General features: G+C 39.3%; 1 protein-coding gene and 1 non-coding gene across 5 annotated transcripts; one reads left to right on the top strand and one right to left on the bottom strand.

The window, feature by feature from the left end:
* Positions 1-3,791: 3,791 nt before the first annotated feature.
* On the bottom strand, positions 3,792-3,863 carry trnae-cuc. The gene has a single exon. It is a non-coding gene; the product is annotated as a tRNA-Glu (tRNA).
* A 495-nt stretch (positions 3,864-4,358) lies between these two features.
* On the top strand, positions 4,359-16,403 carry ice1 (KIAA0947-like (H. sapiens)). Of its 4 annotated transcripts, XM_039806726.1 has the most exons (23): positions 4,359-4,576; positions 4,770-4,828; positions 5,721-5,832; positions 6,038-6,114; positions 6,218-6,255; positions 6,377-6,459; positions 6,660-6,736; positions 6,907-6,944; positions 7,072-7,154; positions 7,315-7,391; positions 7,625-7,662; positions 7,769-7,851; positions 7,952-7,988; positions 8,254-8,310; positions 8,438-8,527; positions 8,685-9,052; positions 9,664-12,198; positions 13,188-13,356; positions 13,567-13,727; positions 14,376-14,566; positions 14,705-14,805; positions 14,920-15,018; positions 15,407-16,403. In XM_039806726.1, the coding sequence occupies exons 1-23, from the start codon at positions 4,496-4,498 to the stop codon at positions 15,604-15,606; spliced, it is 4,854 nt and encodes a 1,617-aa protein (XP_039662660.1). In that variant the 5' UTR covers positions 4,359-4,495; the 3' UTR covers positions 15,607-16,403. The 4 variants fall into 4 exon arrangements, with proteins under 4 accessions (XP_039662660.1, XP_039662661.1, XP_039662662.1 ...); XM_039806729.1 differs by lacking the exons at positions 4,359-4,576; positions 4,770-4,828 and adding an exon at positions 4,950-5,037; XM_039806727.1 differs by lacking the exons at positions 6,218-6,255; positions 6,377-6,459; positions 6,660-6,736.
* The last annotated feature ends 813 nt before the right edge of the window (positions 16,404-17,216 follow it).

The raw sequence follows: 17,216 nt of genomic DNA, 5'->3' as shown, positions 1-17,216 counted from the left end.
TGCAGAAAAGTACTGCAGTTTAGGCTTGGTGCATGCTTAGCTTAACCTGACACACCAGATGTTTTTTTAACACAGAACCATCTGAGAAGCCAGCATTGGAAACTGTTTGGAAAAGGGCAGGCACTTTAAAAAAAAAAAACTATCTATCATGTCCGCCATACCGTCACACACATAAACCACGCCCGTAGCTGCCAGTAGCTCCTCATCAGACGCTGATTGGTTCGGTTTGCTGCTGTTCAGACACAAATGCATTACTTGAGCCTGAGAAGATGGATTTTTGTCTGATATGTGATCCCGCGATTCACGCGTGATCTTGTGATATTGATCAAGCTGCCATGCAAGGTAATACTTAGCTAGGTTTAGTTTAGGGTTAGTCAGAATTGTTAAACCTGCATTAATACATTTTTTGGCCACTTGGGGCCAGCACAACAATGACATATTATCACCTTTAAAAGTTGATATAGCAAGCGTGTTGGCAAACAGTTGCCTATTTACACATGTAGCAGTCAGGTCCAGCATAAGTATTTATTTGAAGTTCTGTTTATGGCCACCAGATGAATGTGAGTGTTTGTCCAAACTATGTCAATGAGGACAACTGGTGTGGCTTAAAACAAGGTTGATGAGAGCGGTGAATCAAAACCTTAACGTTGCGGGCCGTGAAACCAAAACAACACTCCATCCAGCTGAGGAGAAGTGCAGCGTCTGTAATTATGTGTGGGTTTGTCTCTACCAACAACGCCTTTCACTTGAACATTACAATTGTGATTGGAGCGGGTTTAAACTGATGGATAGGGCAGTTATGGTCCTCTTACATGGTTTCCTGCTATGGCTATTCTCCTTCTCCTCCTTACACTGTTTTCTCTTTCTCCTGAGATTCCCAGTCAAGGTTCTAAAGTTAAAGGTCTATGTGATATTGAGGTATACAAACAAACTTGACCTGTTTGCTGCAATTCTATTTTGTATCAAGTTTAGTTTCCTGGACTGAGCCATGTTCAGCAATTCTTTTGAAACCCTTTTACTGTGTAATTGATGAACAATTTCATGTCATATCGTAACATTAAGAAACGAAAGTAAATATGATTTAAGAAATGACCCTGTAGCCTAAAGGCCTTTTTATGGTTCTGCGCAGGCTCCACGCAGAGCTTTCGCCGTAGCCTACGTAAAGTGGCCTGATGTTTATACGTGTGCGCTGGTGTGTGCGTCGAGCCGGCGTGTGTGTGTGTGTGTGTGGGGGGAGTGTGTTAGAGCGAGGGAGAAGTGAGAGAGTGACGCCGATTAGCTTCGGAGCGAGTACCGACTCTAGAGTCATAGTGAGAGAAACAAAGTGTCTCCCCTGTGTTTTCTGACCAAGGTTGGAAATCTGTAGCAGGAAAAGTGAACCCCCTCCTTGATTTCATGTTCTTTATGGAGAAGGAGAACCAGGAAACGAGTCAGGGGAAATGCAACGCTACCAAGCCACGGCCGAGCGCCGTGCATCACTGCAACGTGTAGTTACATTTTTCGAGAGGTGCACGTCAGGCCACGGCGTAGGGTCCGGCATAGGCGCAGAGGGGTCTGCGGGGGTACACCGTCGATTCTACTTAGAAGCATAAAAAGGCCTTAATTCTTAGCTCTCTTCCTTAGTCTGCAATGGAGTACAGCACATACTGTAAGTCAGCCCCCAGGCTAACAGTAATGCCAATACCGGTATTAGCCATGTCAACACCTATGACATCTTGTGTCTGGGCTTTACTCTTTAGTCATTTCTCAACAAGTCAAGCAGACACAGATGCCCAAAACAAAATCACCATTGTCATAATCCTCGGGGCAGAGCCCTAAGGCCTTCAGATGAGAGGGAGAGAGGAGAGAAGAAGAAGAGTGTGAGAAACGAAAAAGAGTAGAAAGAAAAGGGAAGAGGGAGGGCATCTATGTATTTGGTGCTGTCATAGAAAAATGCTGCGAGAAAGAGAGAGAGTGAGCCAGAGGGAGAGGTGGGTATAGAAAGAAAAAGGGGTTTTCCTCCATGTCAACCACCTCTCTAGTTGATATATAGTCAGTCAGCTGTGGGCACTGTGTTACTCTGTCTCTGTGCTTGTGTGTGTAGACACTGTATAACTGAATAAATGTAGGCCAAGTTAACAGTGCTTTTTTTCCACAAGCAAATGTCTGTAAGACGTTTAGAGATGCAGAACAGTTTTATTAATTAATGCCAGTTTGTTGACACCACACACACTCACAAACACACAGTGAGTCAGATTACTCAACCCCACCCCCCAGTTTATGGAATGCACTGACATCAGCCACTTTGCACCCCTGTCAAGTTAAAACTCAATCTTATGGAGAAGAGAAGAAAAGATAGAGAAGAGAAGAGAAGAGAAGAGAAGAGAAGAGAAGAGAAGAGAAGAGAAGAGAAGAGAAGAGAAGAGAAGAGAAGAGAAGAGAAGAGACACAATGTTAAAAATCTTTTCTGTGTTTCAAATGTTTAAATCATGAACAATACCCTGAAAACCATCAGTGGGCTTCACAAATGGGTCAACATTAAATTTTAAATTGTGAGGCAGGAAAACACTTATCCATACAAAAATCTCTATAAAATAATGAAATAATAAAGTATTGTACTGTATTGAAAATGTACACCTGAAAACCTATGTAAATCTGTTTTTGATTGCTATAGGCTACAGTATTCTGGGGTTTGCATTGTCTCTTACTGTCTGTTTGGGTTTCCTCCTGCTGTTAAATGAGCAGTTCAGGTGCATTAGAGACTCTAAACTACTTGAGGTGTGAATGCGATGGAGATGTATTTTTCTGTCAATGTGATTGGTGACCAGTTTTTGTATTTACTTCCTAATTCTTCCTAGATTAATATTCTTTTTCAGAATCAATTGCTTTAGGGACTTTGGCTTTCATTAGACAGCAAAATGTATTTCCACCTCGCTCTGTATAATTTGCTATAGCAGTTTAACAAAGAAAAAAAGAAGAGGGAAAAATCCAACCACACAAGAAGAAAGGGATTAAGAGGATAAAGCATTTTGTTTATACAAAGATAGTTATCAGTCAAAGGCTCCCTGTAGATAGAAAAGGTGATAGAGACAAATCTGGCAACATCCAAAGTGTTACCTAACCCATGTCAGGCAACAGAGGAGAGTATCTGTCAGAGAGAGACAAGAAGAGAGAAAGCATGCCCAGCACTCCCCTTCCCACTTTAGAGAAACTATGCTATCTCTGACTGCATCTGTTTGGAGAGATTTGGCTCTTTAGCCTGGAGGCTACACTCAGAAGGTTCATCTGAAGTTAAAGGGCTATTATCTTTCCATCAGGATCCACCAACAACAATCCCAATTTTTTTGTCGATACTCTTTGATTTCATGTGTGTGCGTGTGTGTGTGTGTGTGTGTGTGTGTGTGTGTGTGTGTGTGTGTGTGTGTGTGGAGAGAGTGAGAGAGAGAGAGAGAGAGAGAGAGAGAGAGAGAGAGAGAGAAGAATATATAATAGATTGGGAACACTGTTATCTGTATAACAGTACCCTCTGCTGACTGTATAGAAAAGTAACCCAATGCACACATTGAAGCAAAACCCATGTAAACACCTATACAGTCTCAACACTTAAATAAATCCACCAAAAATGCTGGTCACATGTGTCTTTTAGGAGTGTAGGGTAAGTAAGGTTGCTGGGATAGCTTACCTAGCTGAACAAGCAATTTTTCACATTTGGAAACGATATTGTGCTTAGAAGGATGCAAACTGATGGTGGACATAGAGTTGGGAGAACAGTATCAGACTGTAATAATGGCTTTTTGAGATTTAAAAATGTGTTCCCTGACCGGGAATCGAACCCGGGCCGCGGCGGTGAGAGCGCCGAATCCTAACCACTAGACCACCAGGGACAGTTGAGGGATTCAGAAAATCCTCCGAATATATTCTTAAAACACATCAGACGCATCAACGAAACGTGAGATCATTAATTCCATACTCAGCTAAATTATTTCTCACTGATACTCACTATACTATGCCAAGTATATATATCCATGATTCCGACTCTTTGCAGTGTAGAGTATAGTATAGTAGAGTATACCGCGGATGTGTTGTTACCGTAGCAGTCTTAACTAGCTAGACGGTTACACTGCCCCTACTGGCCTGTACGCGCTGTTGTAAACGCCCATGCCATTTGCCATAACGAACTGCCTGACGCTAAATCCGAATGTCCGGAAACATCATATTTCGGCCGACAAAAAAAATATAATATACAACTGAACGCCTATCTTAGTCGCAGTCAATTGAATACATACTAGAACGTGAAAGTGGTTATAACGTAGAAAGAAAAATTTAATTTTAGGTTAACCGGCATTTCACGAAGCTCCCTTTTGGGGTCCTGGCTTGGGTCCTTGGTCAACGTGGGAGACGCGAAAATGTGAAGTTTATTTTGAACCTGTCTGGAATTTGTGTCATATTGACATAGTCGTCAATTTACATTATATACAATAACGGCTGTGAGGGTTTCGGTGGAATCTGTCTTACCATGATGCCAGGGGACAGTCAGTCCAAAACGGCAGCAATTGCCGCGGTTGGAAACTGTCAGAACTGCTCTGTTTTGCACCAGGTCAGATCATCTTTTATATGACAGAAAAGTCAATTAAAAAGTTTTGTTTCGTCTTTGTTGACTGAACATAAAGAGTCATCAACGATTGTGACGCGATTCATCTGTTTTTATCTTATCAGCTCAGAACGTTGTTGGTAATTATGCATTTTCCTTTGTTTGTTTTTGTTTTGATTCGTCCCGTCTCTTATTACAGAGCCTGACCGAATATGTGTCGTCATTTCTGGCACTGAAAGAGAAGATACCGCTTTCTGAGTGAGTAGAATGTATTCTGATTGTCATGGCAACAAATCATAAATAAATGTCAATTAGCTAGCCGTGACATGAAGTTGGGCACTTGAAATAGCTACTTCGTCTTTCTGAAATATCTATCTAACACCTTTCAGTATTCAGGAAAACATACACATTTTGTACTGAGATTTTGACGGAGCCCGGGACAGGAATCCGGTGTAAACTAGATAAATGTAATAATCTGTGTTTACTAGCTAACTTTAATTATCGATTTGTTCCCTAACGTAACTATCTTTGTGTGCTGTCTGCGTTAATTTGTCTTTCCACTAAAATTAATTGACTTAATAGATACGTTTTAACTTTGAACTGCGTTATTTAGAATTTCCTTACTAAATAATATAACAAGTTAACGTTAGCATAGACGCATAAAAATCAAGACTATTGAGTAGCAACGTGAGCTAGCTATATTGCTAGCTAGCTAAACAGTTGTAACTACAGTTAGCTAACTGACGTTAGGTGTCTGTTTGCTTTTGCTGTTATTTTATGTATGTATATATATGTGTGTGTGATATATATATATATATATATATATATATATATATATATATATATATATACACATATGTATATGTGTATATATATATATATATATATACACATATGTATATGTGTATATATATATGTATATGTATATGTGATATATGCAGATATTCATTTTTTTTCTACCCTCAACATGCTTTTTCATAATGGCGTCAATGAAATAATACTCTGTAGGGCTAATATACTTAAATAACCTCAGTAATTATCTTCCGATGTAGCTAGTTTTTGAAGAATAAATACACACAGACAGATATGTTCTTTCATGTTGCATGCAACTGGGTTTAACACATTCCTGTTCTTAACATGCTTTATGCAGTGACACAACCAGGCTCCAGCAACAGCTGGAGGAGCTGCAGATCAGATTGGTTACTCTGGAGAAAAAGACGGCAGATTATGAATCTGTGCAAGCAGAACTGGAGGAAAAGAAGGTACAGTATTCTCTTTCTCTGTAGAATCCCATTTAAAGCATATTCCTCCTGATGGTATTTGTGTCTGTCTCTAGTGCTACAACACAAAATCTGCCCAGCTCTGAATACATTTCCCCAACTTTTTCCTAAACGTTAGTGGCTTTTTTTTTCTTTGTTTGTTTTTCTGCCATTATGCTGATATTCACACTGTGAATTCTTCTTATAGGGTGCCCTTAAGACCTATGAACATATGTCTGAAGAGATGGAAAAATTGAAGCACCAGAACAGCAAGACGATGGCAGAGTAAGAGATAATGATGACATAATGTGCAGATAATTGTATTATAATGGTATTATCCTTGTGGTAGTGGAATGTTAACTATTATCTCTTTTTTTACATCCCTCAGAAATAAGAAGCTTGAAGACCAGCTAAAGGATGTGAAAGGTACTTAGAATTCACATGCTGTAACTTTTACAAGTGAAGAGTTACTTAACTTGTAAATAATAGTATGTGTTAAAATGCAACCCTGATTTTCTTTTTGCTAAATTATTTTTCAACCAATTAGAATTGACAGAAACACAGTCACTTGAAAATTCACAGCTGAAGAGGGAAAAGGCCATAGTAGAAAATGATTTACTGGAAACTCAGGTAAGCAAAAAAGTGCTCTCCAAATACACTTCAGTCATTTGAATTTGCTGTAATCTCATAACTGACAATGAATGGAGCTTTTATATATATATATATATATATATATATATATATCCTAAATGTAGTGTATATATATCCTAAATGTAGCTCAGGAAACTTTATAATCTTGGGAAATAATCTTTTAATTTTCACCTCTACAGACATTGTTGAAGAAATTTCAGGCACAAGCGGATCAAATTGAAAAGTTGATAGAAGAGAACGCCAAGACAACAAGCATGTAAGAACTTACACTTGCTTTGCACATGTGGTTTTCTTAAATTGATGCAACAAAACAGCAAGACCATGGCAGAGTAATGGATAATTATATCATAATTATGAAAGCGCAGATAATGATATAATGTTAATCCTTGGGGTAAAATGTTAACTATTATTTTTTACATCCCTCAGGAATAAGAAGCTTGAAGACCAGCTAAAGGATGTGAAAGGTACTTAGCATTCACATGCTGTAACTTTTACCAGTGAAGAGTTACATAACTTGTCAATAATTATCTGTTAAAAATGTGTTTTAAATGCACCCCTGATTTTTTGCTAAATTATCTTTCAAACTCTTAGAATTGACAGAAACACAGTCACTTGAAAATGCACAGCTGAAGAGGGAAAAGGCCGTAGTAGAAAATGATTTGCTGGAAACTCAGGTAAGCAAAAGAAGTGCTCTCCAAATACACCTGAAATCATTTGAATTTGCTGCACCACATAACTGACAATGAATGAGAACAATCGTTATCAGGAGCTTTAGCCTAAATGTAGCTCAGGAAACTTCATAATTTTTGGAAATTTGTATTTTCACCCCTTCAGACATCTTTGAAGAAATCTCAGGCAGAAGCAGATCAAGTTGAAAAGTTGATAGAGGAGAACGCCAAGACAACAAGCATGTGAGAACTTCCACCTGCCTTGCATATGTGTATTCTTAAATTGGACTTTAAGAATTATCATGTTTTTTTTCTCTCCTCGTGTCTTTTCGTGTTATTTGTTATGATACTTTGATGAATTTTATGTTACATTATGATCATTCATGGGTCATTCTTTACTTTCTTTTGTTTGTGAGAAAATCTTTTAAAAGATATTATGCTAAAACGTCCCATGTATTGTTTTTCCTTATCAACAGAAAGGACAGCCTCGAAAATAAAGTTAGACTGCTTGAAGGTTGGTATTGAAAATTGGATTTCACACAACATAAATAATTATTCTGTGTTTATATGACAATGCTTGTTTGGTGGTTTAGCTATACATATTTCTGTCCTTTTTTCAGAATCAGTTTGCAACCAGAATCATCAAATATCCCAACTGAGCAAAGAAAAGATCCTGCTAGAGAGAAATATTGATGACCTCCAGGTGCAGTAATGTCCTTTTTATATATGGATAAATCGGTGGTGGTATCTTTCAATAATACTGAACTGGCCTTTGTTTGTGTATAATTTCAATTCATTTGCAGGTGAGACTGATGAAACTGGAAAGAGAAATGAGTAAAGGTAAACAAGTAATAGCTTCATTTATAAATACAATGAATGCTTATTTTGATGTGGTAGGATGTTGTTTCTTCAAGAAGTTAGCTTTTCAGTAATCAAGAAAAAATAACTAAAACTCTTCCAAATCATCCAACCTTTTGAATTAGGTTCCAAATGTCATAATGTAGAGGAAGTTAATCTGATCTATAAAAGAGCAGCAACCTTTTTTGGCCTCAAAAATCACATTTAAATTCAAATTCAAGCAATTTCTGATTTTTCTTCTAAACAGAATATAGGAGCACATCAACTCAAGCAAGTGTACCTGAGGAGCCTAAAGTTGACAAAGGTATGCAGTCAGCCTCACTTATTATTTATTACATTCACGAGGATCTAATCACATGCATTAACCATAAAAGCAGATTGTTGTAATTTTTACTTTTGCAGCGTGTGATTGTTTGTGTGTGTTTTTTCAGAAAAGTTCCGGGTGCTTCTACAGAGCTTGTGGGCATGTGTGGAACCTAAGCAACAGCAGCAATCCTCAACAGACCTGTTGCACTTACCTGGTGGGGCATCGTTAGGCTTTCTTGTACTGTATATCTGTGTTATTATTGATCAGAAAGTGTCCTCACTTTTGAATACTTCTTGTTCTTGTTTTTGTTTGTATTTCTTTCACCATTCATGCATTTATTGCAATCATTTCTTTTATTCTTGTAATTTCAGAGTCCAGGTCCAAGCAAGTTCTACACTCCTCCCCACAAAACAGACTGCACTCTCATCTGAGTAACGCGTCCCAGTCTGCGTCTCACAAGAGCAGAGAATCCCACAGTTACCCAATGCAGACAGAAGACACTTTTACACAGTTAAAAGCCTCTCCTCATAGGGACAAATCCATCAAGCAGCAAGCATCTCTGCAGTCAACAAGTAGTGCCAAGAAACAAACAGACACTCCCAAAAAAAGAAAGCGATTGTCCAAGGAACACAAAACTGAGGAGTCATCTACTGACTTGGGCAGCTCCGAAGTGTCTGTTGAGGAGATAATGGCATTGTTCAAACCATTGCTTGCCTGCATTTCACCGCTACCAGATTTGGTAAGAATTCAGAAATGTTTCATGCAAATGCTTTTTTAAATTACTGACTAATATGCCGTTTCCCCTGTATTTATTTGTGATGTTGAAATCTCTTTAGATGCGCAATGCAAGAGTTGAGTTAGAATCACAATGAATAAGCAAGCAATTTAAAAAGAAGTCACAGAAGGTAGAATGTAAAAACACTTTCCAAAGGGTATGTTTGTGTCATACACTAGTTCAAGATGCTGTTAGTTAATTTATCCTAAAATATTTCAAAATCATTTGATCATATTCTTTAATTCAAAACTGAACAAAGTACATTCTGGATAGTGTGTCATTGTGAATTGACTGAATTGAATTATGATCAATTGAGAAACTCCCAAAACTCTATTTCCTTGTATAACTTGTTTGTGGATATAGGCTACTTGTGATTTATATGTTCAAAAAGTACAGATTGTGTCTTTTTAACAAAGCACAGCTTTGTCACACCAACACTCCTGTAATGTAATTCCGAAGTGAATCGATTAAGCACTGGCATTTTTCTTGCCTTCTGATTACCCTGGTCCTTCTAAAAGTGCCATGGTGGTTGTATCTTATTGCAAACTACATCGGTGTTTTCTTCTTTCTGTCAGGACACCGAGATGGAATCGACGGAGACAACTGATGGGGAAAAGGAAAACCATCCCAACATCTCTGATGACTCGGCTCCTTGTCAACAAGAAGCGTCCTTACCCAGCACAACATCAGGAGAAACAAGCCACTGTCCAAAGACTTCTGCACTAGCAACAGAGGGGAAGGCAGACTTGCCAGCGGTCACAACACAGGAAGGGGAACACATTTCCAATGAAAATGACTCCACAGACTTGGGACAAATTGAGTTGGGTGGCGTTACTGAAATGAAGGGCAAAAGCAGCACAGATGGTGAGGAAATCCATCTTCAAAAAGACATGCAGATTGAGCAGGAGCCAGAGGCTGTGTGTTTAGTATCTGCATCATCTTCTTCTTCCACATCAGACATAACAGTGTTGGTTGAGGTTGTCTCGGTAACTACTGAAAGTCAAAAGGGATCCTGCAGTGCAAGTCCCAGTAGCAGTGCTGCCAGTAGCATCTCTGAAAGTGAAAATGCTTTAGGAAAGGCCAATGAGGATCAGTCAGAGACTATTGCAAAGATGGATGTAGACACAAGCCTGAGTGATGTTACTGGTGCTGACACAGTCACTCCTGATGGTGGAGAGTCACCCAGAAGGAGTGATACAACAGCACTCTCTGAAGAAACAGGAGATGTACAGTTAGCTACTTCCTCAGTTACTTCCTCAACATTCGTTAGCTCTGTGAGAGACGCTGAGGTTACAAATACAGAAAATGGTTCAGAAATGGGCACTCAAGATGCCACAGTCTTTAAACCCCAGGAGAATAAAGGCTGTCTTGGCAAGGACACAGATGTGCCAGACTATACCCCCTGTTTGTCAAGCAGCAGTGATGACATCGGTAGTGTCTCCAATAAAACAGTTGAAGAGAGGCTTGAAAGTGATGCATCCATAAAACCTATTGGGGAGGAAGATGGGAGTGAAGCACAAGGAACTGGGGCAGTTGATGTAGCCGCTTCTCCCTCAGAGTCAAATGATGCTAATAAACCTCTGTCTCCTCACAAGTCTCCACCGTTGAAGAAGGAAGATGACAAGTCCCATGCTCACCAGGAATCTGGTCAAGCAAATGTTGAAACTCCTTCAAAAAAGGATGTTGACATGGAAACTTTGGAGAGTGAAATACTATCCGATCGTGGACCTTCCCTTTCTGACTCCCAAGAGACTGTTAACTGTGAATCTCTGAAAGAAAATCTACATTCTGTGTGCAGGCAGTTGAGTCCTACATGTCTGTTACCCACTTTAAAATTGCAGCCTTTGGAAACACATGCAAACCCAGAAAGACTGAATGTCAGTGTTAACATTGAACACAGTTCAACGAACAAAGAAACTCTACAATCTGTGCCTAGTTTAGAGGAGGAAGGCGTCATTGAAAATGCTATTGTCAACTGCTTGCTTCAGGACAGTATAGACGCAAGTAACCATAAAGTGGGCAAATATAAATTGCGCTCTAGTAGGTCTACTACCTCATTAAAGAGTGCTGCTGTCACAAATGGACAAAATAAATGTTTGAAGTTGTGTACAAAAGCGCTTGAAAAACAAAGCCCACATGTGATCAGAGACGGAAGACCTAGCCCAGTGGGTGATTCAACTACAGCTCAGTCACCAGAATGCATAGGTCAAGTTCGCTCTGAAATGGGCCCTCCACTTCCTCGTGTCCTAACCCCCCTGAGCACACCTCCAAAGCCGGGCAAATCGATCAATCCAAGGCAGGCTATTGGGAAACTGTCATTTCCCTCACCCATGGATAGATTGGCTTCGCCTACCACTCCTGTCCAGGCCCACTTGACACCCAACAGCCAGCAGCTGAGTTCCTCATCTCTAAACGGAGTCCCCTCATCGCCACTTCAGTTTGGCTCTGCCACTCCGAAACACGCCGTGCCGGTCCCAGGTCGCCTGCCCGTGACGGCAATGAATTCTTCCCCGTCGTCTTCCTCCACCCCCGCGTGTCAGGAAAACTCCATGAGGATTCTTGACACCATGTACCCACAGCTCTCTGCCCACGCCCGGACTCTGAGCATTCTAAGAGGGAACGTCGGTCTCAGCCTTTGTTCATCGGAGAGTGGAACATTACCAACAACGACCGAAAGTCAGATGTCTTGCTTTAAAACTATCAACTCCGCTTCAACGGCCTTCACCAAGACTGAGATGAGAGGAGAAAAAAGACAGGGCATCGGTATGCCTCAACCTAAAAGCAGCAAATGTCTCCGGCTAGATAATTGCTCTCCTACTGTCAGTCGCAAGCAGGTGCCTTCCTCTTTCTCAAACAGCGGAGAGGAGACCACCTCACCCCAGGCTCTGAGGCTCCAACGGCTCAAAAATGAGACAACCTCTCCATCCACGGAAGGTGGAGAACCTGCAGAGCAAAATCTTATCGTTAACTATTTAAAGAAGATTGAAAATCAGTGTTTTGATCTATTGCCTGTGATCCAGAGCCACCTGTATGTTGGTAACCTGCCCAAAAAGCCTGTCTTGAGAGACGAGGAGAAGGAGGTTATCTCTGAGATTTGCCGAAGCAGCTTGGTGAGTATGCTGTTTTATTGCCATTCATCCACTGACTTAATTCTAACCCTTGAATTGTTTTACTAGTATTAGTAAAATAGAAACTAGCATTTTTCAGGTGATCTCTGAGGTCATTTGATTTCCAATGTCATCATTCCTATCTGCATAACTGAATCAAAGAAACAGGTTTATATTATTTTATTGCAAAAACAATTGTAGCCTAAAAAAAATTATTCTTGTTAACAGAATTGGCTCATTACCGTCACAGTACAGTACTTGTGACTAGGGGTGTAAGAAAAAATCGATACACTTGAGTATCGCGATATTTTGTTTTGCAATACTGTAAAAGGAAATATTGATTTTTTTTTTTTGATTTTCTTTTTTAAACGTTCAAAAATATTCATGTAAGACAGTGGTTCACGTTTATGTTGTGTTTAAACCCCCTACTGCTAGCTGGCTCTGCTGAGACACACCACTAGTGTCCTTGCCTAACGGTGCCTAGCAGTGCCTGACTTTTTGCTAGAAGCTAACAATGTAGCTATGGCTGAATTTTGACCTACTTTAGCCTGTAAACATTAGCTCACTAAGAACCTGTGAACCACAATCCCAAACTGGCAGTTTGATTTTCTGTGTAGTGAATTGTTTACCTAAAGTAAACTTCTTTGACTTGTATGAACATCATGTCTTTTTTTAAATATTAGTTTTTCTAAAATTATACTTAAAAATAAATCCCAATATATTGCCTTATGTACAGTATCAAAATATATTGCAATATATTGAATTGTGACCCATGTATCATGATACGTATAGTATTGCCAGATTCTTGCCAATACACAGCCCTACTTGTGACTACGTGAAGATGTGAATGTAACTGCAAATGGCTCTTGCGTTGCCTCCTGACAACAACTATAAAGTCAAAACACCTGCCAATAGCCCATAAGACGAAGTGTGTTGTTTTCAGAAGTCTTTGTCTATGAAAAATTGACTTGTTTTCTCACTTTTCTCTTCAGCTTAAGGCAGATGATATGATTTTGGCCATCCTGAACAAGCTGAAAGCAGAGAAAAGCGATCTCAGCATTAACTACATGCAAGCCCTCTGTAGAGTCCACACAGGGATCTGTAGACAGAAGAGAGACTGGGAGAAGGCTCACATCTTGGCCCACAGCCTTCTCACAGAAGGTTAGCAATTTGTGTCATACTGTATCCCTTAAAGCCCTCACACACACTTGATACACCCGCAAAAGTGTTTTAACTTATTGTGGCTAACTAACTTTTCTCTCAAGATTTTTGTTTTTATCTAAAGTCATTGTACTTGCCACCTAAGGCACCATTTAAGCTTAAATTTGATCAACGCTTTTTCTTTCTTTTTTTGTGTCTTCCATACTGCAGATTTCCCAGACTCTGCTAAGCTGATATTGTTTGTGGTGACAACATGGCCCAATGTTCTCTCACACGGTAGTTCTCTGTGCCAGGCAATACATACTGTCACCAAACTGAAAGCACAAGAACACCTCCTCAGCTGCCTTTCAGCATTCCTTGGTTGGGAGAAGGTAACGTATTTGTAGAGATGGGGCTCTATATTTGTCATACTGCATATAGTGTTTTACTCAAATCCAGCTTGTCTGATGTATATCCTCTGACTTTTAAAGGAAGTGACTGGTGAAAACATACCTACCTTTTAAGTAGGGCTGCACAATTAATCACAATTGTATCGAAATCGCAATATGGACTAGTGCAATATCCAAATCGCAGGGGGGGCGCAATATTTGTTAATGGCAAAAATATGTGTCAAACCATTCTGAACGAAGTACCGTGGTGCTGCAGAGATGTCCCGGCCTACAAATCGTATCCTACAGACTAAAGAAAAAAATCTGTGTTCGGTACAGATCCTTGCAAAAATCACACTATATTAATTTTAATTTCTTTCAATGTTAATAATTTTCAATGAGAATAATGATACAAAAACCTCCAATACCGTGAATCATACCGCAATATCAGTCAAAATAATCACAATAAAATATTTTCCTCATATCGTGCAGCCCTACCTTTAAGGGCATTTAGTTTGATTTCTAACCTGTGTGACCTTAGTTTAGAGTCAGTTCATTGTCTTTATCACATCATCTCTTCTTTCCCATTTGTATCTTCTCAAATTAAGTAGAACAAGCCCTCTAAAGCCCTATCTCCCTATATCGCCACAGAGTCCTCCCTGTGACATTGATGATCTGATCTCCAGAACACTGTCTGATATTCGGTCAGGGTCACGCCTGTCTTTCACTAAACACTGTCGGTACGGGCATGACCTGGGGACTGAGGCTTGGCAGCATGTCTTAACACTGCAACTCCTTTGTGCACACAAGAAATGGCAGTGGACCTATGATAATGTATTGGGGTACGTTACTTTATTCTGACTTACTTTTTCTGACTTGAAGCTAGGGTAAATATGTAAAACTTGGTTAGAGAAATTACCCATTTGTGTAAGCAAACATCTTGTGGAATCCTGTGCTAATCTGTTCATTTTGCTGGACAGGAAGGAGTTGTGGCCATTAATGAACACTTGGGTGACACAGCCCAGAGATCAACAAGCCCCCGTCTCTGATGTCACTGTCGCCACTGTACTCCGACTCATAGGTGGGTTGTTTCGTTAATTGACTTGGGTGTTAACCATAACCTGAAGTGAAGTGTAATTTAATGATCACCAGAGGACTGTTGAGAATTCTTAAATTGTCATTTTGTTTTAAATAGGACGCCTCGGTCAACTGGGAATGGAAGAGAAGTGCGTTTCCTCTGTGGTAACTGTCGCCAACGTCATCAACACGTTGGGTAGGCATGGACACACTGAAGGTATGAAATATGAGAAACCTTGGTAAATACACAATGATTCAGTTTGGCTGTAACCGATCCACAGCCTCTATTGTGTGTCAAGAGTGCTGCCAATTTCCCACAGACATGCCTTTCATTGATCATGATTTTTGAAACACAAATCTGATCTTTATCTTTTTCACGTGTGGGCACACAACTACTTGTGTGTATTTAAGCCGATTCCAGTATTTATATATCACCCTGGCATTTTAAAGTATGAGCGTTCGTATTTATTACTCATAATTGTGCCAAATAAATAAAAAAAAAGAATATATAATGCTCAGACATCTTGATGGGGGAAAAAGAAAAGGCCATCCAGCAGATGTATTTCCATTAAGAAGTCTAATCGCATCATGCCTTCTCTCCCCAGGTGTGCCATGGGAGGTCCAGTTAGCAGCCATCTACTGCATCTACGACCTGTCTCCGTGCAACCCCAAGCAAGCCCTGGATGCCCTGGCAGGATGGAGAGGAGAAACATCTCACAGTGTCCCTCCTGCTATTACAAGCTGCATTAACCAGTTAGCTTCTCTCTGCAGACAGGTCGACCTGAGAGAGACGCGCATGCTGTAGAAATCCACATGAACGTGCATGTCAGCCTGTACCTATTTTTTTTTTACGATTATTTTTTGGGGGCTTTTTCCCTTTAATATACAGTGGATAGACTGTTAAGGGGGAGAGAGATGGGGGACGACACGCAGCAAAGGGCGAGCACTCTTACTGGGTGAGCTAGAGCACCCCCAGCCTGTACCTATTTTAAAGACAGAGTGAAAGGACATCCCACTATGCACCTCAAAGTTCATTTGAACTTGCTGACTGGCACCCTATGACAGAGCTGTTTACCATTTGCGCACATGAATGGGTGTTGTGCTCTTTCTAATACAGGGTGTCTGGAGGTTCATAGTAAGTCTTTAATTAAAATGTGCTGTGAAAGACCCTTTCAGACAGTCATTCAGTCATTTTAGTTTTTTAGGTTTTTTTTGTATGTGCACTTATACTTTAAAATGAACACATCGTTTTATATGTACTCTGATTTTGTAGCAAATGTTTCCTCAAGTTTTATTGTTGGAGACGTGTAAAATTTGGTTTCCTAAAATTTTAAACTGCCCACACCCTGTAATAAATGTACTGGCATAACTCCCTGCTTTTTTTGTTGCTGTTCTCAGGTAATGCTCTAAAATATTGTAGAGTATGTACATGTGTTCTGGTTTAACTGTGGCGCTATTGTATATGCTCCTTCATTCAAGTGTTTGTAAATATGAGGTATTGATGAGGTATGAATGAAAAATAAGATTGCCACAGTAAATGTTTTGTACAGTTTAAAGTTTCAGAGGTTATTTTATTTTCAAATTAAAATATATTGAACCAAATCATGTCTGTTTTGGTGCATTCTCTCCTCACCTGCCCTTATACAGTATCACAACGTCATGGAACTGCCCTCTTGAATTTCAGATGATCAGTATGTTTCAGCTATGTGAGAATAAGTATTTTTACAAACCCACATTTCTGAAGAAAGAATAAAAAGAGCGCTGTTTACACCTTATAGCTCAAAGCCATTTACCACAGCATTAACATTCAAATAAAAAAATTATGATAAAGGCGGCGACTAATGATCGAGGAAAATTACTACAACTATCATGTTTGTTTCTTGATCCGTGAAATGTGGTATGACATTAAAAGCTACAATTTCCGGGGCTACCCTATAAAATAAAAGCCCGAACCACGTTTAAAACTTTACATGTAAGGTATTCTATACCTAATACCTATGTGAAGAAAATTATTTAAGATCATATTACTGGAATTTAAATGACATTGCATTATTTTGACTTTAAAAACATTTTAAAGAAATTCTGAATAAGTCGTTTTAGATAGGGTTTTGAAATAAATCCTCAAAACTGTGATAGTTGCAATTATTTTAAACAACATATAACATTACAACATTTTGGTTAGATTTTTTGGTATCTATTTATACTTTAGAGGTGGAAAGTGATGTTTTGAAATACTTCTTTTTTCTTCAATGTTATGCAAGAATCCTATAGATAGCTATTAGTAAAATTATAGTGTATTAAATCTAAATTGACATACTATATTAGTGGCTTGAAAACTGTAAATATACTGTCTGTTTAAGGAAACTATTTTAAAAATTGACGACTTTAAAATTTTCGAATAAAATTAACACATTC

This window comes from Perca fluviatilis, chromosome 7 (assembly GCF_010015445.1).
Source record: "Perca fluviatilis chromosome 7, GENO_Pfluv_1.0, whole genome shotgun sequence".
Taxonomy (NCBI): domain Eukaryota; kingdom Metazoa; phylum Chordata; class Actinopteri; order Perciformes; family Percidae; genus Perca; species Perca fluviatilis.
This window is presented reverse-complemented; position numbering and strand designations above follow the sequence as displayed.

Bases quoted from the DNA above. Each gene is read 5' to 3' on its own strand.
- ice1 (XM_039806726.1), top strand. From the start codon at position 4,496: ATGATGCCAGGGGACAGTCAGTCCAAAACGGCAGCAATTGCCGCGGTT. The intron at 6,115-6,217 runs GTAAGAGATAAT...TACATCCCTCAG, and splicing joins AACAGCAAGACGATGGCAGA to AAATAAGAAGCTTGAAGACC. The intron at 13,357-13,566 runs GTTAGCAATTTG...TCCATACTGCAG, and splicing joins CCACAGCCTTCTCACAGAAG to ATTTCCCAGACTCTGCTAAG.